At 35.4% G+C, this 25714-nt stretch overlaps 1 protein-coding gene across 4 annotated transcripts in view; it reads right to left on the bottom strand.

Moving 5' to 3' along the window:
* SNX29 (sorting nexin 29) overlaps nt 1-25714 on the bottom strand; it is a 114603-nt gene that overhangs the window by 44464 nt on the left and 44425 nt on the right. For 3 of the 4 annotated variants that reach the window (XM_032126444.1, XM_032126443.1, XM_032126445.1), the window contains exon 19: nt 13925-14065. In XM_032126444.1, coding sequence (XP_031982335.1) covers nt 13925-14065 — 141 coding nt within the window. Of the gene's footprint in view, nt 1-13924; nt 14066-23926; nt 24390-25714 lie in introns of those variants that run through there. The other variant, XM_032126446.1, reaches the window with a different exon arrangement.

The raw sequence follows: 25714 nt of genomic DNA, 5'->3' as shown, positions 1-25714 counted from the left end.
ATAGTTCTATAAACTCCACATTCCACTGATGGACTTGGAAGTTAAAAGTCTATCACATCCAGCAAGATGCCATGAATCCTGTAACTTACATCTAGTTTAAACCCTTTCCCTGTGAGGGATCACAATTGCAGGGAACTATAATCTAAAGGTGACACACTTCCCAGTACCAGGGAGCTCTAACAGGTTTGCAGTGACATCAGGCGCTGGATGCTTTATGCTACAGCCAGAGTGTTCCATCTCAGGAGTGCTGGCACTGCTCTCCTGGTTTAAATGTCACAGTATGTTCTTTAGGCACAAAGCCAAACCCGTTATTAGACAATTACAGCTCTCAAAAATGACCGTTATCTAAAAGATGTGTCTATTCAACCTGTATTATTTATGTCTGTATGAAAAGGCATTGAAATTAATTCTTGTTTCTTGGGGGGAGGAAAAAAAACCAACCCACCAACAAAACACCATAAATACTTTTGACAACACTGAATAAATTCATTGTATGGAAAAGGTTCAGCCCATGCTGCCATGCAAATCTGAAGGTTATTGCTTCCCTAAACAGAACAGAACATCATCATCAAAGCAGGGATGCTCCTTCGAGTTCAGGAGGAATTCGCTGTAGCATTCCTAGAACCTTCTCTGACATGCTGTTCCGTTCTTCCCTCTCATTAGAGGTTACCAAGAACAGGAATATTTTTAGGAATAACAAATTATACATAATTGTAGGGACATAACAGAGTAAGACATAAGAAATTGCTGAAGACATCCATACTTACAGACTTCAAAAACTTAAGCAGGGCTTGTTTAATTAAATTCACAAAATTCCAAAATATATACAGATTCATTTTATTTTTGTTTTCTACATATGAACTTACACAGATGTCCAGTCCTGTTTCAACATTCCAGTTCTAGATTAATACATTTCATTCAATGTAGTAATGTAATGCAAAATTGATTAATGTATTCATTAATCAAATAAATTAATTCAATTAAGATCCGAGTACCCTACATATTATATAGTTTGCTATTTCATTTTTATCAGTCACATGGCTTTTCAGCAACATACACACACTCCACACACCAGTTGTGTTGCAAGTGATTTGAAACTCATCCTGTACTAAACCAACAAAGCTGCTGCGTTGGAACTTCACCCAACCCCCTCTGCAGAGTCACTTGCCCAGTTCCCACAGCTGAGAGCAGCTACTGCTGGAACAGAGCAGAGCTTTCTCCCTGCCCTGCTGCAGGAGGACAAATGTATTGAACAGAAGCCTATACAAGCTGTTGGGAACATTAAAGCAAACATTTTAATTTGTGATGACACATAATATTACCATAAAATGGAACTATAATAATAAATTAACGTGCTGTTCAACGCTAATTAAACAACTGAGTAACACCTATGTTACTATTTTTTTCCTTTTCACTAAGATTTTTGTTCCCACTGCATTCTTTGGTGAAGGTCAAGGAACAGCCTTGTGTTCCCCTCTTCCGTCTCCAAGGATTTAAAGTATCACATCATCCCATTGGAGGGACACTAATTTGCTGCCACCAGCTGAATGAGGCAGAAGACAAGAAAGGGATGCATGGGAGATGTCTGGGAAGAAGAAAAAGTTTGTGGAAGAGCTTTGGTTCTGGAAGCTTTACCCACATGAGCAGTGGTGACATTTGGCACCTGAGCCCATTTCCATTGGAGCCATCCTCTCCCCAGCTCCTGCTGGGCTGTGCCATCGGGGGAGAATAATCCTGCTTTGCTCCATGACCCAGTTCCAGTGCAGGCCCAGCCTCAGCTCAGAGCCCTTCCAAGAACTGCCTCACCCTCACTGCACTTCCTTCATTCTACTTTCATCACTTTTGTCACTTATGTTTTCAAGCTCACAAGAGAACCTCCATTTTTAAATACCACATTCATCAACTTTTTCAGTTCTGAAGTTTGTTTGGTCACAAATCTTCAACAGCAATATTTTCTGTGAAATAATTTCAATTATGTTTAAATTTTCTCTTAAGCAGAAGCTGCATTCTTTTAGTATGACTTCTGTACTGCATATGTATTCAATGTATTTAACTAAAAACACCTCCTTTCATAGAAAGGACTTCTGTTATAGACACAGGAGCCAAATGCTGAATGTAGGTACTTTCTATCCCTTATGTTACTGTAAAGAGTCTCCTTGACTACAGAAAACAATGGCACAAAGAAATTTTCTAATTAAGACTGCCAGAACATGCTTAGGGAATGCATTTTTTGCTGTTTACAGCTGATCATATTAGTGCTTATAATATGGCTATTTTTCTGCCATTTGTCCAAGCAAAAGGCAGAACATCCCAGAAATTAAAACTCAGCCTGAAAACAGTTAAAAATGTTCTTTTAGTCTGACATGAATTTGATCTGTAAAACAAACAACAAGCAATCTACCATGAAATTCTGCACCATGTATTAAGGCTCGTTGTCCTCACCAGAAGCAATGTAAACCAAGGTCAAAATGATTCAGCTCCAGGTCAGCACTTTATCATGAAACGTGCGCTTTGGCTACTCAGAGCGACGATTTTAGCACAAAGTGGTTACTGCCAAGCTGTTGCAGCAATAAAGAGTTTTTGTCACAATATAGTAAACAAAACAATTGGTAACAGAAAAACACAACTGACTCAAAGCCTGGCCAATTTTTTCAGTCTTAAATTATAAAAAGATACCTATAACCTTCTTTTGATTGGGCCCAATTATCCACAGCAGAAATCTAGGTAGTACTTTGCGTTCCAACCCGTAAACAAACACCTACTTCTATTTACAAGCAAAAAATGAAGAGAAATTTTTTGGATTTGGATTTGTATCAGTGACACCCACCCCTTACTTTTAGTACATGTCTCTGGTGACTGTATGAGTCAATACAAGCCTACATTTGCATATGTACTCACACAGAAAACAGCAAAGATCTTCCCCTAAGGTTCAAGATACACATTTATGTACACTTGATGTGAATGTACTTTGAGGAAAAAGTAATTCTGTTAAAATTACAAATACATACATTTTGCAAAAAACCCTTGCATTTTCACATTATTAAAGGTTAGATTACATAGTTTCATTTTTAGGAAAACAAATACACAGCAAGATAAAGTAACAGTACTTAAATAAAGACCCACTTTTAAGATTTCACTGAAGTTTCTTAGGCATATTTTCTAAAAAAATAAAACTACTGCTGTTTCTGCACTAACTACAGTGAAAGTAATTTCCTAGCCCACAGGTCAAGAGCACACAGTTTTGATTAAGAGACCACAAAAGTTCAGTTAACAAGCAAACCTCCTTCAGATTACAGAAGCATCAAAACACATCTGGGAAAATATTTTTAATCTGAAATTCATGTCTCCCAAAATGTTGTATGAGATTCTTTTTGACTGATAATTTGCCACGTTTCTTCTGCCCACAGCAACATGCTAATATCAAATTACAAATCTCTGAAAATTGTAATTGATAATGGAAAACTTAGAGACTCTCAACATATATTAGAAGATGATGTTAAGGTGTAAAACTAAGAAGCAGAGGCTTGATTATATGGTAATATTTTATGTCATGCTGTTTTGCAGTTTTTCATTACAAGCCAAGTTCATTCCCACTTGCAGTTTAAATTGTTTCACACAACTGCTGGTCTTTTATACACACTGCTAGTATGGAACAGATGGTAAAACACTGATATTCTTCATTATTAATGGGACAGCTCACTTAAGATGTTTCAAATATTTTCCAGGAGCTTTTGGAAATGCTATGATTGCCATGGTTACCTGCCATGATTTAGGGACAGATAAAACACTTTTAGATTCTGGGCTTGGTGCTGTTGCCATCAACATCAAACTCACTGAGGTTCTAACCATTACTTATCATTTAACCAACCTCCTGTTGGTAGCACCAGGGAAAAAATAACTCAAACAAAACCAAACAACCAAACAGCTGAAGGCTCAATGTAACTCAATTAAGATAAAAGGAAATATGAAATAAAAGGAAATATGGCTTTAGGACTTTAATCAGCCTCTGATACTACACAACGCATCCCATCCCAAATAAAGCTGACAATAGTGCTATTCAAAGTTCAACTTGCAAATGCAGAAATAAACTCAGGTTATTCTAATGTAGCCCATTATTTTCCACCATCTTGGCAACCAGCCTCAGCAAAATTATCAAACCAGTCTTTATCTATTTATGAGGCACCAAATGCTAACCTCAAAATGAAGCTGGAAATCAGAAGCTGAGATGGGAGCTAATGAAATATTCAATTGCTGAGTCATTCTCACCAGTTTGTAATTAAAAGTTTTATAGCAAATATTCATTTTACAGGTTAATTGACGCCTTTGCACAGGTCACAGTAAAATATAACTTCTGTCCTTCAGTAACTATTGCATCATAAAACTTTTAGGAAGGTACAGTTTCCAATCCTAAATATACTAGATACCACCATATTATACAAAAATCATCTCCAAATTATTGAAACTACATAAGCTTAAAATTTCCATCTTACTTGTATTGCCAGTTTCTGTATGGCAGAACCAGGCCAGCATTATACAACATAACAGGGGTATACAATACATGAAATTGCCATTTTCCCCTTCCCAGCATGAGATTTTTTTGTACATCTACTGTTCAGTGGAACAAACAGGAATTTAAGAGGATGAGATACAAAGAAGAAATCAAGGAAATGTCAGTTTTGAAAAGAAATCTATTTTCCTTTAAACAGAGATTTACTACATAATTGTAATTATTATTCTGTGTTTCCACTCAAATAGCTGATGCATTTCTATCTCCAGCTCTGGGTTCATTTCAATGGTACCAGAAAAGCAATGCTTTCAGATAAAGTAGCTGGAAAAAGGCATTGCTGCAAACCCATGCAGTAGCAGACATGCTGAGGGTGAGCTACAGTCCTGCAATGCCCTCAGTCAAGCACCAGTTTAATCAAAGCAACATTTAAATCAGTAAATATGCCAACAGAAAAAAGAAAGCTTGAGAATAAATCTAAAATGGATCTCTTTTTAGTGTTGTGCTTAATGCCACTGCTAGAAAAATAACTCAGTAATGTTATGCTAATAAAATCCAGTGTCATCTAAATATTTTGCTATATAAAGACACATGCCAACCATGTGTTAATTTGTCAACTGGTCAGGAATCAACTGTTAATTAAAAAGCATCAATAAAAAACTGCAGCAAGACCCCTAGGGCTAGTCTTTTGCTCAGCTATTGAATAGGGAAACACTGTTTCTGTCTTCTCCTCAGATAAAGCATTATCCGTCTACCCTGTAATTTTATTCAGGAGATTCTGCAAACTACAACACAACAGTTCATGAAATTGAGATCCATTTTTTCACTAGGCTATATTACAGTAATAACTATCAACAATATTAGTTAAAATGTGTCTCAGTTCAGTGCTTCTCTCCAGCACTGCAGTTTTCTTTCTTAATTTCTTTCTTTAATCTGGTTGAAAATGCCCTGAAGACCAATAAAGACAGACTCTAAATTTAAAATAACAACAAAAAAACCCCACCTCAAAACCCTTTAGAAACATGGTACATACAGTGCTTACAATACAAGCTTATATGTACAATAACCTTACAGTGATGCTTTCCCTTAAAAAATCATTAATAAGGAAATAAAAACTTTACTCCCAGGTAAAAGACTAGATTCTCCTTTAACAAAAAATTTATTTGGATACAATCTGATGGTATGACTGTTTTCTAAAATAAAAATTTAATTAATGAGGAATATTGATATTAACTGCCCATTACTTATTGTGCCTTCATACAAAGATATTTTACACAGTGCAATGAAGGAAATCAGATTTTCCATGCAGGAAGTGGATCCAGCATTTCACACGATCTGACGTATTCAATATTTAGTTTTCTTTTTTAAAAAATTAACACTGAATATCTTTAGTAAATGCAATTGCCCAAAAAGCTGTAGAGCAAGTAAGATTAAAATTTGCCAATATTTCTAAGACAATATATTTTGGGAGAAGAAGAGAGGTGAAATCAAGCACACTGATATGTAAGGAAAGGGAAAAATGTGGGTAAAATTTCAAATTTAAAACAAGAAGGGTTTACTTTTATTTTTGTAATTAGGTGTCCCTGTTAAGATCTCTCTGAAAGGAAGTTTATTAATCCAAGTAACTTGGTAATTTAGCATCACCATCACAATAAGAAACAAATTTAGAAAATTTATTTTTATGTTTTCATTTTATACCAGGAGGCTACTAGAATATCTAAATGACGCATGAGTTGTTATAAAACTGCCATATTTTTATCGAGCAGTTGTCCAAGCAGCATGTAAATTACTTTCCTTTTTTTCCCCATAATGTCATGATGCAAAGCAACACCATCTGAACTGTTTCTATGGGCTCTATATTCAATAATTTGTTAGAATAAATCGCTTCTCTTAATTATAGCATTACAAGACAGCAAGAATAAAAACATCACTTGACAGGCAAAGTTTTGTTTTGTAGACCCTAAATAGTCTGTATTCCTTCTTCCTAAACTTCAACAGCAATTAGCAAGGAATTTTTGTAACTCGAAAAGAAAGCGACTCAATTCACTATTTCATTGAAATGGTGCCCTTGAGCACCAAATGAACAGATTAATTCAGTGAGACATTCTGATGGAGATGGAGAAGCACAAGCTGAAGAACTGTTTACCTTTTAAATTAAAGCCCTGAAAATGAAATATGCTGCTCTGCACTCTGCTCGATTTAACCTTCATGCCGAGTTTCAGGTAACTCAGACATTTCATACCACACAATGGGAAGCATTTACTATAAAGTATTTGTCATATAAAAGCCAACCATTTCCTGCTGACTTATTTCTCTTCTCTCAGATACTGATATGACAAAAAAATGGAAATGAAGAAGAACTGAATGCTCTTTTCTAAGTGCTGTATACATAAAATATCAACTGCAGTCTTATGCAGTAGAAAACCCAGAGGATCTGGATTCAAAATCTGAAATACTCTGTATTTCCCCTTAGTGTGCAGGTGACAGTGCCAGGAAACAGGTGGGCTGTGACTAGAAATCTTAATGACTATGCCAGGAGTCACATTATTTTTATTTCTATTTGTATGGCACTACAATTAAGTTACATATGTGAAAACCAGATCATATTCATTCAATCCCAAAGGCTATTTAAAGGTTCTTTGAGAATTGAACTTTTCAGCTACAAAGTAATACAGTGAACTTACAGGACAAAGTTTCTTTTGTGGCTTTAAAATGGCATAAAAAAAAGTGTTATGTTACAGAATTACTACATTCAGCTAAATATGAGATTAATTTGAGTTCCTTTCCTGGTTTGAACACAATGGATCCATTTCTTTTCCTTTTACCCACACTACAGCACAAGCATATCTATCAAATTTATATTAGCTACAGTTTTTCCTGTAACCCACAAGGCAAAAGACTGTATGAAAATAACTCAATACGCTAGTTAAGACCACTAAGAGGGTTGAAAATTAAAATCTACTTACTTTGAAAATCAAGAATAATACAGAACTTAAGCTTCTATATTACATCATCCAAAAATCAACCTAGGTAGCATTAATGAAAGCAATCTTTAATGAAAGCAATCTTCAAATTTATAATATATAACTCGAGGATTTATATTTTCAAAGCTTTTCTCCTTTAATAAATGTATTCCAATTCCAAAACATCAGAGAGTCATAATTTTCTACCAATTCCATATGAAGACACTGGATATGAAAGCTTAGTACCAAGAAACATTATTTAGCCCCCTGTCCCAAGTGCATTAACCAGAAGTTTTGCTTTCTTCTCAGCTCCCCCTGGCAGTCTGACTTTGACAAATTAATCTGATGAAAGATAGTTTCTATGAGCTCCTACATCCCACAGAGGACAAAAGCACATATATCTGTACTTCTGATTCCAACGCAAGCCAAACACATACTTAAATTTTAGGATGTCCTGAATTGCTTTGGTGAATTTGGAAAGAAAAACATCGAAATCTAAAATGAAATTACTTCCTCCCCTAAGATTCTTCCTGCACCATCCTCTTTCAAACATTCCATATGTCTTCTGTTATTGTCTATGTACTAGTTAAACAGGAATTGTTGTACTTCCTATTTTCAAATACATATTTTGCAGGGAAGGGGTGTGTGTGTTCCTTAAGAAGCCTTGTTCCTATCTTGCTGCTTCTCCTTTCATCCCTTTCCAAAGGGACTTTCTTTCCTCCATCACCTGGTCTAAAAAGCAGCTTTAAGGGGGTACTGCCTCTGAATAGACAGGTCCTGCTTGCCAAAAATGGCAATTAACTTTTACAGGAAGGAAATGCATAACAGGGGTTACACATCAATGATGCCATGTGAAACCCATAAGAGCAAAATTATTAACACTCAAACTCTAATTTGAATGGCTTCAAATTACTTCATATATATCTATATATATATATATATGTATACACACACACACACATAGAGCCAGACAACTCCTTACTTGACAAACTTCTTTAAAAGCCAATAAACATTATAAGCACAAGAGCAAGCTCTCTTATTTTCTTTTACTTGCAATAAAATCTTTATGTTCTCTGCTTTTTAATCCTAAAATAGTTATCCTGCATCCTATCTTAAACTCTTCACTATCTTCAGCAACAGGCAAACAGACCAAACACTGATAAAAGGCAACTTTGCTGCTGGGAACAAAAGAAAAGAAATTCATCTGCACTCTGTGAGCAAAGGCAGGATTTCCACTGACATAAATAGAGAAGGATAGAGCCCCTGGGGAACAGACCTTGCAGAATCACAAGATACATTCCAGAAGCCAACTTCCTATATATCCTAAATGCTTCATATATATCCTAAATGATGCTGCCATGTACATACTCGTATATATGTGTATATACAAATAGATATCTTTTAAAATACATGCACATAATATTCTTGAACTTTTTAAAATAGGGACATATACAAATTAATCTACAATTTAGGTTAGTCACTGACAGGTGAAAAGTACATATTCATTTTGTTGAACTAACATTTGGGCATGAAACAAGCTATGGCTGGAGATACAGCTCACAGACTTCAGTTGCATGGGCTAAAGATGATGAATTATGTTGCTCTCAATGTTTTCTCCGAGACAGAAACTTATTTTAGAGTTCTGTATTGTTCCCTCAATGCAGCTGAGAAGTCACAGCAAAGTCACTCTTCTGATCTCAGGAAAGTGCTGTGTATTCTTTCCATATGGGGTATCCAATGTTTTAAAGGAAAGCAGAGGATATCATGCAGTCAAGTCAGCACTCAGTGCAAAGCTACCTGATTCAATTTCTCCTCACATAGACAATCACTGAATTCAGGTCTTCAGTGGAATTAAAGAACCATTTCTATTTTGCTATGCCCTCTATTGGGACAACACTATTGCAAGAGGATTCTTAATTAAATCTTTACTTGATTACTATAATCTGCCCAATGTAGAAGCTGCAACTGATATTTTAAGGATGCTGCAATATTCAAAAAATTAGACTAATAAGTCCAGTAAATATTCATGTATTAATACTTAATCATTATTTTGAGAGATACCAACACAGCACCAGCAAAGGTTCCTTAGCTAAATGTTATCTTAAATTAAAAAAAATCGTATTTCTATGCAAAAACATACAGGGAACCCTTTACAATCAAGTGCTGTGACTGTATAAAGCTCCTCCTCATGAGCTTCCCATAACTGGGCACACTGCAGACCTGGAGTGGTGCCCAATGGAACCCAGCCTGTCCTGGGGCATTCCTGACAGGAAGGCAGCAGTCACAAAGACAAACAGTGAGAATGGAAGGATGAGTTCAAAGCATCCAAAGTACTTGAAGGCTTGCTAAAAGGCAAAAATCTGTTTATTGCAAGAAAAATCAGTTCGAAATTACAAATATTGGTATATACAACTACATATAAAATACTGAGCAAATCACAAACCAGGCTGATACACAGTGAGCATGTTTTAAAATTACAAAAACTGAACCCTTCAAGTATTAACAATACAGTTAAAATTTGTAAGTTTTAAAGAAAATGATCTGCAGTTTAAAAATAATTAAAATATATGATGAGTATATGACATTTCTCTTATACACACACCACAAGGGAACAAATATATTTCTTGTTTTACTCAAACAAAGCATTGGTGAATTGAAGAAAGAACACTTATTCTTGCCAGGATTACTCATAAAGATTTTGACAACTATATTTGCCACCAGAACTGAAAGATCTTTAGTAGAACATATACAGCATGGGGCCTAGTATATATGAAAATTAATACATGGACTCTTGCAAGCATTATTATTTTCCTTCAGTAAATATCTAACTTGATTCAAAGCAACATATACAAAACAAATTATTCTCTTTCCCGCTTTATTTTAGTTCTAACTTACTAAATTCAAATGTTAAACTAATATGCTGAAAATGAGGTTACCAAACTGAAAGGCAAATACACACTCTTCTTTGTAATTGTTAAAAAGGTTACTTGTCCAAAGCAGTATTCTTTCTTCTTTTCAGTTATTTTTCAACTAATTGGTTTTCTGTATATTAAATTTATGTTTCCTCAAGCATTAAAGCTAGTTTTTATTCCTACGTACATAATTTGTTGAAAGAGCATGAATATGAACTTTTAAGATAAATGTCCCAACTGAAGGCAAACAATGGAAAGGCAAAAGTGCATTAAAAACATAATTATCAAAATTAAGGTATATAATAATGGTTTATAATTGTTAAATATTTTCAAATTCCACTGCTACTTGATGAATGTAATACTAAAATGCAATAATATTTGATATTCTGACTTTTTAAAATCCTCATTCAGCTGAAATTCTGCTTTCTTTTTGCATTTTCCCAACGTCAAACTCTGCAACTTTGCATTTGAACCTCACCTCCTTGACTTCTATTGCAGTAAACAGGAAAAATATGCATGAAAGTTAATACTTCTCTGTATTTTATTCTACATTACTCTCTTCTAGTTCAGTTCCCTCCTCTGAGCTCCAATATTTTGCATAGCAAGGCACTGGACAGTATTTTGTCAGTCTGCAGGAGTGATTCCAGGTCATTCTGAGGAATATGGTGTCCTCTCCTGATCCTGGAGGTTCCCTAAATCTGGGACACGTAACTGAACGTGGAATTTAGTGCTGGTATCAATTACAGCAAGACCTTTGGATGCCTCTGACATTTACAATAAGCACATCACCTTCATTAGCCCCACAGTACAGAGTGCATTGAGTGATGCAGTGAATAAACTCATCCAGGTAGTGACCTGAAGGATATAAAAGCATCAGTACCCTTTTCCAAAAGCTGTAAAATAATAAATTTTAGCCATTTACACATGGAGGGCTGTTTTTTACCAATATGTTATTTGGGAATCTAGTAACACTGAGGAGTTGCAAAGGATATGAAAACCATAGATTAATGTAAGAGATACTTTTGTTAGCAGAATTCAGCTACTGAAACTGTTCTTTAGGCACTGATTTAAAATTGTATTGATTAATCTAGAAATGGGAAGACAGCTCCAATTCTATCAAAAGCAGCAAAACTAATATCAGAGAGAAAAAATATCTTTTGAAACCTAAGTTCATATCTAAAGGTGAATGTGCTTTGGTAGCAACTAAATTTAAAAAGCACTATTGAAAAAAGTAGTATTGGCAATATCTCTTCTAATGTTTATTACCAAGCATTTCCATGTGTAATATCCTGCACAAATTTTCATCCTAAACTGAAAGTTCTGCAGAATTCCGAGACAGAAATTTCCACATGAATTAGTTAATCTTATACTGAATTTTTAAACCTTCATTTTAAACCTTCAACTGGCCGTGGAAAGCAGGGCCATCTCAGGGCCTTTAACCATCTCAGTCACACAGCACAATTATTTCCCAAGGACTACTGCACAAAATGATACAAATTCCTAAGGGCAATACATTCTGTGACACACAGAGAAAATAGCGCCACTAAAAGGACAAAAATATGCCTGCACAATGTGCTGTGCAAATAAGCTCTTGTGTGCCAAACTGAGCCTTGCACAGCTGAGGTGAAAGCATCACTCTCTGACTTGCAAGTTCACAGCCACACCACTGCCCCACGTCTCATCATAGGAGTCTCTCAGGAGTGAAAGGGATGGCACCCACTCCTTACTGTAAAGAAAAGACCCTTTTTCTGAGGTCTGATAAGTGGTTGTGAGTTTACGCAAGATTAAGGTAGAATTTTGGCTCAAAGCTAAAGCACTGAAAGAAAAAGCAATGCAAAATTTTTAATGAGTTGCTCAACTGATAATTTTGTATGCATCAATTGTGCAACTGAAGTTGTAATTCAATTAGTATTTAAAGTAATTAAGGGTGAAAGAATATCAAAAAAGCTTAAAAGGCAGCTTTTGTAATGTACTGAAGTGATACTCCATCACTTCAAAAAAGGAGAATTAGTTATGTAACAAAGAAGAAAATGCCTGGTTTCCATTACAAAACCATCCACTAAAATTTAAATGAAAAATGCAGGATCTTCTAATAGATTAAAAAAAAAGCAGAAAAGCTCTCATAAGTACTTCCATTTCCTCAGTCAGCAGGCAGTGAACTACATTAACTGGACCTTAAGCCAAGCAAACAGACCTATGGATTTTATTGATAAATTTCGTATATATTTGTATCACCACCACCCATTCCAGATTATGTGCAACACTGCCATTTCACATGTGCCAAATTTACCTATTTGGTTTTACAGAATAGCTGGGAAATCACTGGAAGTCAATCAAAGTTACTCCCTTTAAACATTCAGAATCCACATTCACTGACATCTGAATGTCAGTAAGGAATTTCTAATTTTTTTTCAATTTCTTTCTGAAAATTTATATTACTTCATACAAATTAGCAAGGATGATTTTTCTAAAACAGACAAAGTTATGACAGATATAATTAGGATGACTGTGGCATTTTAATGATATATGTATTACTGTGGTCTTAGACCAAAAACAATGTCAGGAAGATCTGAGTTTTGCAGTCATTACGTCAGCTGTGTTATGATGATTACACGGATCACTACGGTTGGAGCTTCTTAAATATTGAATACAAGAACTCAGTGATACAAAGGCAAAAAAATAGTAAAACCAGAAAATCCTATGTAAAAGCTAAGAAATTTGTTAACCTTAAGAACTCTAATTTAAGAACCCAGCAGTTTAGTAAGGATGGTTTTAGTCATAGGCACAATTTAAATCTCCAGTATTTTACTTGTGATAGCTAAATAAAATTTTCAGATAATTCCTATGCTGCAAAGAAAATTACTTCAATTACTCCTCAGTCCTTCCTGGACTTGTGGTGTACATTGTAATGTGTATTTAAGCTCTTGATCAGTTTAAAGTTTTGATGACTAAGGTTTTAATTACATGGTACTACATATTTACTATATACATACTACAATATTTACTGTTTCATTTCATAATCCCTATATGGTAGGAAAACACAAATTCCCATTTTAAAATGGCAGGGCTAAGAAACAAAGACACAGATTCTAGGAATTAAGCACCTAAATGTCTTTAAAAAGCTGGTTAAAAGAACTTAAAACTGTTGATGAAGAGTGAAGGAAATTTAAGGAATTTAGATTGATACTTTTTGAAATTTACAGAAATAGTTAATGAATTACTCACCAATGTTAATTGCTGGCATTTTTTGGAGAGAAATGGAGTAGAGACTTCATTTTACATATAGGGCTGTCCAGTACAGTTTTTGAGGGTTTGTACATTTGTTTATATCATCAATATTTCATTCAATAAAACTTTTCAGTAAGTGGAAAAACCAGTGCATTACCTCTGTCAGTGAATCTCCAGCTGGCAGGGGGAAAGTCTATAAAAATACCAGGTATTGTCTAGCAGGTGTGAAAACATTTATTAGTCACCTCATTTTTTGTGTATGGATAAGAGAGGTTTTTCCCCCAACTTTTACTGATACTGTCAGTTCTTTCAAGTACCTTGTTTCCAATGGCCTTTTTTGGTGGGAAGTTAAAAGTCCTCACTTGCTGGTATTTATTCTGTAATTTATGATGCAAGCTCCTGAACTCCGCGTACCTTCGATAGACATTCCACTCATCATCCTTTATCCTGATATAAACCTGCAAAACACAGACAGGGAAGGGAATAATGTAAAGACAAACAGAGCTGATGTATGTCCTCCACTCTTCAAAGCCTCCTGGCTCAGCACTTTCATGTGAGGCACCACAAGTTCCAGGATCCTGTAGCCACAGATCCATGTCTGGCTCTGCATTTGCTGTTGTACAGGTCATTAACCTCATTCTCTCTCTTCTTCCTTTTCCTCCTCTTTCTCTCTCTTTCTCTTATTTTAATCAAGACAAACACAGCTTGCTCATTTTAACATGACTCTGGGGCAACCATGGCAGCACTTCTCGTTACCATGGTTTCCAGCATATTCTACCATCCAGTGACCAAAGGAAAAAATAATTTAATACCACTATAAAATTGATTTCTATGTCCTCAATACAGTTTTTCAACTTTGTAAATTAGCTTTGTAGCATCAGAATTGCAAAACCTAATTTTATCCAAAGTATTAAACTTAATTTACTTCCTAACAAAATTACATTGAAAACTAAACTAGAAATTTTATTGTTTGGAAAATAAAAACAGTTCATTCTTTCTGCTTGTATAGGACATTAAGTATAATTTAACACAGCTGTAGTTTTTGTGATTCTGTTTTTGTTTGCTGCTCATTATTTCATGAGCCTATTACCAATTACATGCTAAATATTCGCTTTCTCTAGGAAAATGTCATGCAGAAGTGAAATACACTTACAGAAAACTGAGATTTCACTCTTTTCTAGGGAATGACACAGTTTAAAAGAATGCTGAAACAGCACAAGTCAAAAACTATAAACCAAGCATCAGAACTCAAGATCCAGAGTGACCTTTCCCTTTGCTTCTTCAATGGAATCTGTAACTTATTCATTCTTTTGTGTGTGTGTGTGTGTGAATAATCTCAGTATTTTACATCAGAAATTAAGCTGGAACAGGACTGATGACATTGCCTTGCCTTGCTGCTCCAAAACCCCACAGTAATTTAGTAGTAAATTGTAAGGCAAATACCAGGAGAACACTTACGTAAAAAAGCAGCACCAACCACTGTCACACAGAGTGGGCAGTAACAGCTGTATTTTTGTGGAAACTAGATAAAAATAAAATTTGGATTTTGATGTGGCCAATTTCAACACTGAATTGCAGTTTTTCCTGGTGACTGAAGCATGGTCCTTCGCCTCAAGATATTGCAAGTCCTTAGGAGAAAAGATTCAATTTTTCTAAGGACTGGTGGTATTTCAGAGATGAAGTGAACATCTCCCACCAAAGCAGCCCATGCCTTGGTCTTTTGGAAGTTCTCTCTCCAGATGCCTAGAGTTTCTCAAATTTATAGGAGGCCTCTTTGCAACAAAATACAATATATTATGCAGATACCATGCAAATTCTGTCAAGTTAGAATATTTCAGTGTAGAAAATACTAATACATTTTCTACAGGATACTATAACTCCAAAAAAGGAATACTATAATTCCAAAATTAGCACATCTGAGAATTTAAAAGATTCAGAGTATTGTGAATTACATACGCATATGTAAACAAAAATTCAACTAGTTTTGGTAACAAGAATTCAGCTAGTGTCATGATGGAACCACAACAGTAAGTCTGCAAGAAGTATTCAGATTTCTTTTCCACTTTGAAAATAAAGCCAGGGTAATTAAGCACCTACAGGACCATCTGTTTTAACCATTGAGTACATCTTTGAAGGCAAATGAAGGAAAAATGAAATGCAACTACACTGCGTAATTCTAATCAAATTTATTTAATGTAGTAAATACTATATTAAAATCTTTATTCACCCAGCTCTGAGCTCTCTCCCTGCCTATTCTCACTTCAACCAGTATATTGTTTAGAATTTTGTATACATTCCCAAGATCCATGTGGGGGGTAAGGATGACCAGAAAAAAAAAGCTTAAATTATTTTTAACTAAGTTATTTAATATGGAAATCCTAACTTAACTAAGCACTTATCTTTGCACATGTGATTTGGTGAATCAGGCAGTTCCACATTACCTGTTAAGCTGTAACCCATAGTTAGCTAATTAAGAAATCCTGTACACTGTAATTGAAATTTTTCAGGACTGCAAAAACATAGATTAATTTCTTAGAGAAAACCATTGGAAAATTTCTTACTATTCTTCTATGTACATAGATACTGATTTCATTTAGACAGCAAGACATGCAAATGCAACATTTGGAGCCCTGTGCCATATTGAATTTATTGAAAATCAACTAATAGACTATGAAATACATTAAAGCTCATGATGCAGCACACATTTAAACTTTTATTATCTCAGAGGGGAATACTGTTCCCAAGACAAGGGATTGCTACACACTTAATGCAAATTCAGTTAGGAAATCAAACTAAGTACTAAATATAAAATTACTTGGATAAACTTATCCGAGTCTAGTCACTGAAGGCATATAGTCATCTTAGGGTCATGTTATAGAAAGTTGAAAGGACTACTCTTGGGCTTATTTTCAGATCAATTTAAAAGATCAATTTTAGATCATTACATTTCCTTTCTGATGCCCCTGTTTTCCTGATATCATCCACTTCCTAACCTACTTAAATAATTTTCAGAGTAATGAAAATGTACAGACTAAATCAAAATTACCACTGGAATATCTATTTGTAGACAAAAGATTTCACTTTAATACTGTCTTGAATATAAAAAAAATTAATTAAGTAGCTTCTGTTTGTAATTTAGGAGCACTTTCCACTTGGGTCTCTCATGTAAAGATCAATTGGTAACCTTTCCGTAGCTCTGATTTACAGAAGCTCTAAGAAAAAAAATCAGTTAATAAGTATGTTTAATGAATTAGTCTGTGATTTTCTCATCACAAACATGTCTGAAATCAGAGATTTGGAGAGCAATAGCAGTAATAGTAGTAATTTAATATTGTGTTTGTCAGTCTACTACCTGCTAATTTAATATTACTGAAATGCCAAAAATCTTCTGAGAATCAATGTGAAAGCATGAGTTTAATGATTGCATACTGAAATGAAAAATCCTGCTCCCATGGTACTGGATTTTGAGCCAGAAGTTTCTTAATAGGTTAAGAATCTTTAAGCAGTTCTGAGTCCAAAATGCTGTTAGCAAGTTCTGGTAACAGACTGGTACCAATTGACACAGGTCATTACCACTTACATATAAAAGCCTGAGGAAAATAAAGGACAAATGCCAAAATTCCAACTTGCTCCAGTTCCAGTGTACACAGACCAAATGCCTGTAATCAACGCTCATCCTTCTGATCTGCAGAAGTCCCACGTGGGTGCTTTTCTTTTTTGATGTAAAATATAGATTGGTATATTGAGGATTCACTTTTGTGTCTTTCCCTCCAGTACAGTCAGCAGCAAGAGATACTGACTGAGATACTACAGAACCTTCTTCTGCTGCAATGACATTCATGGCTGTAGAATTCCAGATTAAGCACCAGGAAGGATATTCCCTAAATGAAGTTACTCCTGAATCTTCCCTGCAAATGTGGCTCACATTTCCTGGAAGGATGGACTGAATATGTAATGAAAAAGGAATTCTAGGATAGAGAACTCTATTGATGCGAGCTCCACAAATACAAAAATGCTGAAGTCAAAGTCCTTGTGAGTCCATGGCCCATCCCAAGGGGAAGGGAATAATGTTAAGGGAAGGTGAGCAGTGAAAACTCTACTAAACCACATATAAAAATGGCACAAGATGCAAGAGAACTCAGGACATTTCAGCAGCAGAACACTTCAAAGGACATAGAGAATACTGAGAATATTTGTAAAGAACCAGTCCTAGGCTGGACGAGGTCATAGTTTTGAGCAAGGAGAAAAGTGCTGGACAGCATAAGGAATGCAAAAGAGACCGATCCACACTAAGGAAGCTACTGTGACATTTACCAGCTAAGTAAGCATTACAAGGGGATAAAAAAAGGGTGAGAGAAAAAGTATTACTTCTGTATTACTGTAATTCTACTGTATTACTGTAATTCTAACTTCCTTTCCCTCACTAATAAAAAAGGGTTTTTTGGAGATCCTCCTGTCTGTAACATCCTTTCAAAGTAATGCCCACGCATGTGATAACAAAAGGGAAAATTAGCAACTGGTTTGGTAGGGACAGCCCAATCAGCATGAACACAAAACCAGAACATGATAATTGGCACCACTATTTTTTAATGTTAACTCAGTTAAGCTTGACTGGTGAGTTTTCCCCTTACACTTGCTTTTAAATAACACTGTAAATCTTAGAGAACCATTGGTCCATAGTTTTACACTTCAGATGATATAGTTTTTTTAATTCTTAACACTCTGGTTCAACTTTAAAGTACTTCTCAAATATTCAGGAATATGAAGTTAAAGAGATTTTCATCAAAGTTTACCATTTAAGAAATAATTGTTTTCAGGGGATTGGAACTATCTTTTTTCCTGTTAGAAAAGCACACTATGAAATGGGAGTGATGTATTTCAATCTACTTACATTTTATCAAAATTATGTACTTCTGCACTCAAAACTTATAGAAGAAGTAAAAAGTATTAATCAAAAAAAAATAAGAACCAGTTTCATTTGACTTCACTTCAGGACAATGGTATTCTGTTAGGAATATAAATTCAAGCTCAATTCTCCAAAGTTACCTCTGAATTGTGAGAAATGAATACAAATGCAAGTTATATTTTGAGACAGCTGCAGGCCTGCATTTATGGTTAAGTTCCCCCTTTCAAAACGATCCAATTTAAGAATTTTCTGCATAATGAAAAACAAATGGAACAATGAAACTTTTCAGCTGTGATAGGAGCAGCTTTTTGTGTGCCATAGAGACATAACAGGAATTAGAGTGAATAAGCTTTTATTTCAATATGACCATTTTATCCACTTGCACAAAGACTACAAATACTAGAATATATTTTACATTAAATCTTCAAGTTTCTGTTACCTAGTTCATAAAAATGAACAATACAGTATCAAATACATGACACAATGGATACCAAAGCATGAACCTTAAGAACAGCCAGTATTGTTCCACTAAATAGAAAAATGTCACACATTTTAGGCTTATCCACTCAACTACAGACATGTAGAGTAACGATCACTGTGCTTCTGCAGTCACAGTTCTGCTTCTATTTACCAAAACAGCACTAAAGTGACTGGCCAGTAAAGAACAAAGGCAGCACTGCCTCCACTTTTGCTGCATGGAATCAGTATTTTTTGCCTTTTTATATACAAATCAAATCAGCACCCCCCAAAAAAAATCATTCAATAGCATAATAAGTTCCTTTTGGCAGCAAAATACAACTTATAATAACCCAAGATAATTAACGTCATTTCACAAACATGCACTTTGAACCCATACAGTCATTGTAATGCATGACAACCCCTGCAGTGAAAGAAGTTTCTGCAGAAAAGAAAATAGGTAAAATTACAATAGTGCTGCCTTTTTCTCCAAATGAAATATTTTGGGTGCTCAGGCAAGGGGAAGGAGGCTCTCTCATCAATCAGTTTCTACAACACATAACATAACTCGTATTTGTTTTAAATATTTATTGATTATAAATTATAAATTATTTGCTTCTTTCTGCAGTAGTTGTAATCTGAAAGCAGAAATTCTAATTCTAATTTCCCACTATTTTTGCATCCAGCACTTCAATAAACAAATCAATGTAGTAAGCTGTACTACGGTTTCCTTTAGAAAAATAAATAATTATAGAAGTCTCTGAAGACTGATCTCATCTTTGTATACTCCCTCCACCCCAGTTACTTAAAGTTTTTTCTGCTTTATGCTTTCTCTTATGCTTCTTTAATACATCCTTGGGTCCCACTCCAGAAAAAGTGGGATATTCAACCTTTTTGGCTCATGCACTCTCAAATCACTCCCAGAATGTCATGAGCCACATCTTTCTTTCAAATTCTCCCAATCATTCCAGTTCATTTTCTTCTCTACTTGCCCTGAGTTGCACTGAAATGGAATATGATTAGAAGACTATTTATTTCTCCTTTTTGCCTGCTTAGTGCTGCAGCTGCTGAAGTCATCCAATTCATCATGTATCAGGAAAATAAAATGCAAATTTGGGTTTAATTTTTGCAGTTTATTGCTTACCTTTCAACTCTTAACTGCCAGTCCATTGTCTTCCATTTTCAACCTTCAAGGAAATACCAAGGCCATGCTTGCCTGTGATTAAATTCAAGGTCAACAGGCCCAGCTGGCAGATCCTGGACTGTGCTTTCCCTGTTTCATCTCTCACCCAAAGAATTTGCTGGGCGCTCTCCCCCTCAAAAATTTTTGGGTGTCAGATACTGTTCTCCTCCATCTCTTTTATACTGTGTTTCTGTGAAAATTCTTCCCTCTCCACTGCAAAAAGGACACTGAGGGGCTGGAGCATGTCCAGAGAAGGGAACGGAGCTGGGGAAGGGTCTGGAGCACAAGTCCTGCGGGGAGCAGCTGAGGGAGCTGGGGGGGGCTCAGCCTGGAGAAAAGAGGGCTCAGGGGAGACCTTCTTGCTCTCTGCAACTCCCTGACAGGAGCTTGGAGCTAGGTGGGGTTCAGATTCTGCCCCCAGGGAACAGAGACAGGACAAGGGCAAAAGGCCTCAGGCTGTGCCAGGGGAGGTTTACACTGAGTATTAGGGAAAACTTCTTCATGGAAAGGGCTGTGCAGCACTGGAACAGGCTGCCCACACCAGAAGTGGAGTCACCATTCCTGGAGGAATTTAAAAGCCATGAGGATGTGGGTTCTGGGGACATGGGTTAGTGGTGGCTTTGGCAGTTCTGGGGAACAGTTGGACTCAATGATCTTAGAGGTGTTTTCCAACCTAAATAATCCTGACAAAAGCCCTTTCATAGGAAAGCGTATTGCTCTTCCTTTACAGAGAAGTGCAGAGGAAAACATCAGGTTTTAAAACATCATTTAAAGTAATATAAAAAGAAATACTATGAGCAAATATGTCAGTCAATACTAAAGAGCAAGACTAAAGATAGTCAAAGGAACAAAAAAATTGTAAGAAATGTTTATTGATTATAGCCTTAGGGCATCCTATTCATATGCAAATGGTAACAGCCCTGTCTGATTAGCATATTAATCTTTAAACTTATTTGGTTTATAATGTGTTCACTGCTCTGCAAACAAGGCGGATTTGCAAGAAGCCATTTAAATATTGATATCACTTAGGAATCATAAAATCTCAGTTTCATTATCTTAAGTGTCAGGCATTGGTAATTATAGCTACAAAAGGCATGACTAATGGCATTTGCTGTACACTTCACAGGAAAGTGGAATCCGTATGTATACGGAAAATAAGACACTCTACAGTGGAGAAATACGACTAAATAATATTATTGCAATAATCAACTTGCTTCACAGACACTAAAGAAACTGCATCTAACTATCACCATCTAGAGGTAAAATGAAAATGCAATTTTTTAAAAATTCTGATCTGGATTCTGTCTGTACGCCCATGAATATTTTAGACAAGAAATTATTTTCTAATGGTAGGCTGACTGAGCAATGCCTGCCACACAAAAAAGATGAGCAACAAACTGGAGAGATCACAAATAGCAGTCACCAGAAAGCAACCAGTTAACTAGAGAAGGCAGGTTGTTTGGAAGAGAAGACTTTTGCCAGCATGACCCTGGCTTTCCAAAGTGGCTTAATATTTAAATTTAATAGACTAGGCTTCCTTAAGTGTGACTTCGTACAAAATATATTAGTTTCTCCATATGTGGCTGTGTCCTGTAGTGCTTATAACTAATCAGTCTGCCACTCAGTAATACCATCAGAAACTCTGTAAGAGAATAAGCCTCCGAATCTTCTTTTGGTTAACTGCAGTTGTTCTAAAGTTTTTGCTAGAAGACATGGTTACGAGTGTCTAGGCTGAGCTCCTGTCACAGCCTGGATAATTTCATCCAGTGTAGTCTAAACAATCCTTATGATTTGTTGATTGGCAATAAAGACATCAATTGGTCATCTAATTAATTTTTCTACTCAGGTGCAAAATTAATTGTACTAGCAATCTGTCAGTGCTAATGAATGGCAAGACAGGAGTCAAGATCTAAACCTGAAGCAAAACAAACTTGAGCAAGTATAAAAAGAGAGGATGTGCTCTGAAGACATTTAGAGTGAGCTTGCCATGCACGGAAGATAAACATTAGTTGGAAGGAAAGATATTTCATCATCATACCTAATATTTCCATTTTAGGTCTAAATTAGTCATTATTAGCATAACATTGCAAGGGCAAGTCATTTTTAGTTATACCACAACCTCCAAGTTTCTTGCACTGTGCTCTTACAGTAAGGGACATGGATTTCAACAGTTCAGAAAATTCCTTGGAGAATTATGAAATATATTTTATCCAGAACATTTAAATATGAACAAAAGGTATAGTGGTATTTTTTATTCCAAAATATCATTACCCAGGGATTTCCTTAGAAAGAAGTCACATCTTTGTGTTTGGATTGATTTTTCTTCAATTTAATTGGCTCAATTATTTTCTAGACCCACAAACTTTCAGTATTCACCTCAATTATACATTGTGGAGAAAACCACTGTCATGCAGTTGTTTTGAAATTGCAATGCAACAGTTTCAATCAATGCTCTAATTCGCATTTTGAAACAGTTAAAAATCTCTCAATTTCCTTAATGATTTGAAAGACTGTTATTGTACTCCCCTCTCAGTTGCCTTTCATGCAAGCTGAGAATTTCTAATATGCTCCTCCAGTGACAAAGATTTTTTTTCCTCATCCATATTATTTGCAGTTGATATATTTCTTTAGAGAGGAGTAGAACTGCACACAGATAAACCAGAGATTATACACAGCATAACAGCATTTTCTATTTGTTTATCCCTTTCTTAATTATTTGTAACAACTTGGTTTTTAGACGTCCTTAAATCCTTTTAAAAATTATGTCAGATTAGCTACTTTAAAATCTCTGGTATGCAAGCCAGAAGCTATTTACCAGTCACTTTTCAGCTCTTTCACCTTTGAATTCCTGGTGCACTGCATGTGGAGATTTATTCTTTATTTATTCAATAAGATCTGCTACTGGCATTTCATTTAAAACAGACAATCTGCTATTCTCCACAAGGAATAATCCAGAATGAGAACAACCCATAACAACTCCATGGTGAACAGAGATTATAAAATATGCATTTTTCTGTTACTATTTTATGTTCTGAGAAAACAAGTGAAAAAATATTTTTAATTGAACTCAGTAACTGCACTGAAGTGCACATCCAATTCTAAATATATTTTCCACTAAAATTTATACACCCTCTAATTGTTGAAATAGCCACAGTTGAATGATACAGATCTACAGCTCTGTTAATTTTTAAGACAGTAACAGTGCTAAACTAGGGCACTGAATTATCTGCTGCTCACAACTGTCCCCTTGAACTCAACCATTCAAATTGAGCATAAAATTTGGCTACATTTCCAGAGCTTGTTTTTAAATCCTTAAGATTCATAACCAGTTAATTCTGCCAGTTTAACATTACTGCAAGAGTGCAGTGTAACTCTGCAAATACAGAGGTCTGATTGAAATTTCCACATCTAATAGGATTCATTATAAAATGCTGCTTGCTTTTGTAGTCCACAGCCTTATTTCTGAGCTTGTCCAGAATCCTTAATCCTTAACAAAAATTAAAGAAACTATTTGATGGTTCTAACTATGTGACAATTATGCTGGTGCTGGAAACTTTTCCTGCTATATTTACTGAAGAGCAACATCTGGGTTTTTTTAAGACTGAAAAATGCACTGATTTTGAACATCCGAAACAGATGTTAACATGACACAAAAATAAATGCTTTGAAATGTCCTTCAAAACAGCATTACAAATCTGAATTAAATTTAAAAAAATAAAATTATATTTTTAAAAGCAAGCACAATAACAAAACTCCTGCAGGAGTCTATGCTTATCCTGTCCAGGTCAGACCCTCCTGATACACAAATTAACTTGTCATTAATTTCTTTTCCTGGTTCAAGAAGCGCAAGTGCAAAATTTGCATTGATTTCGAAGAGGCACAGCAACCCATATTAATTTCTCCTAATTCTTACATTCTTCAGAAGCATTTATAAGTCCATGAAAACAGATGACAGATACTGTAGAACTGAGTTTTCCAAACTACTTAAGATGCTCTGCAACTCTTTCCACCCTCTTTTGGCTATTTCCAAGGCAAGTGATACGTACACAGTTTATTTTCTGCTATAAAATACCTATTTATAAGCAAAAAGGGACAGAAGAGGCACAACAATTCTAAAGTGTATCAACAATAATTGTGACATAGCAAGTCTCCCCTGGCATAGTCCTGCTCTCTCCTTCACGTGAAGTGCTCCAGAAACACACAATTCCAAATCAGCAAAGGTTAACAAGGTGGCTCACTAGAGGAGGGGAGAGAAGGACAATCTCTTTAGCTTTTTAATAATAGAAAATGCAGAAGAAATAAAGCCCTATCAGAAATACACTCACATGAACTGCATTTGGAATACCAACTGTCAAGGCTCATGCCCTTTTGTAGCATCTTCATTTAGTAGCAACATCTTACCCTGATAGTATCACACATATGATCTGATTTTGAGTCAGGTTAAGCACTTTAGGGCTGATTACCAATTAGCTTTAAGTACAGTCATAAGTATTTAGCATATCAAAAAATCATGCTTAACCAAATCAAAATTTCAAACTTTGCCTGTTCCAGCTGGCACACTTTACCTTTCTCCAAAGATCATTTGATGTATTTTTCTCAGAATTAATCAGCACAACCAAGAGTCAGTTTTTACATCTGTTTACTCAAGTACTCCCAAGAGAAATGTGAACTCCTAAAGGTGTTGGTAATGATCTCACCCACACCAATATTCTGTAATATTGCTACTTTCCTTTAGATTGATATACCACAAGTCATTTCTCATGTAGCTGATACAAAGAGTTATACATACATTTTAATTTTCTGCCACTGGAGAAATAAATGATAAGGCAGTAAAAATGATGTTTATTATGAATAAAAGGACTCTCAGAAATGAGCTTACTCATTTATCCTAATTGCACTCCCAGTCTGGGTCTGTTCAGGACATACTGGCAGCCTGGTAAATATCCTCTTCCACAATTTCAACATTGAATCGAATTCTCTGTAATCAGGAGCATGTGTTTTGGCAGAGATTTAATAAGATAAATGCACAGTGCTGTTACTGAAGCTATTCTGAAGTTTTCTAAATTAATGCTTTCCTGGTCGCTATAAAACATAAAATATATATTCAGCAAGCACATGACTATATAATTGATCAGAGATGTGGCACTCACTTCAAATGTTTCATCACAGTATTGTATATGTCTGTTTGGGAAAATGCTTCTCTTTCAGATGCACAGTGGAAGAAAACCAGTGACACTCCTGTTATTGAGACCAAAAACTGGCAGGAATGATATTCACAAATTCTTTAATAAGGAAAGATCTCAAGAGGTGCCATGATCAAAGTTTAACAAGAATTATAGAAGTTTTAGGCCACTTCTACAGGTAATTCTTGGTTGCTTTTTCTCTTAACTATTAAAAGACAAAGTTGGAAAAATTCTATGATATCCTGTGCTGTTCTGTAACTGAAGACAAACTAGTCTGAGTACACTCTGTTATACATAGTTATATTTAACTTTTCACATTAAAAAAAAATTGTGAATTGCAAGTGTGAAAAGATAATGAATGAAGCATATTCAGAAGAAC

Source organism: Corvus moneduloides, chromosome 16, assembly GCF_009650955.1.
Source record: "Corvus moneduloides isolate bCorMon1 chromosome 16, bCorMon1.pri, whole genome shotgun sequence".
Taxonomy (NCBI): domain Eukaryota; kingdom Metazoa; phylum Chordata; class Aves; order Passeriformes; family Corvidae; genus Corvus; species Corvus moneduloides.
Note: the sequence above shows the minus strand (reverse complement) of the source record. Positions and strands in the feature narration are given on the sequence as shown.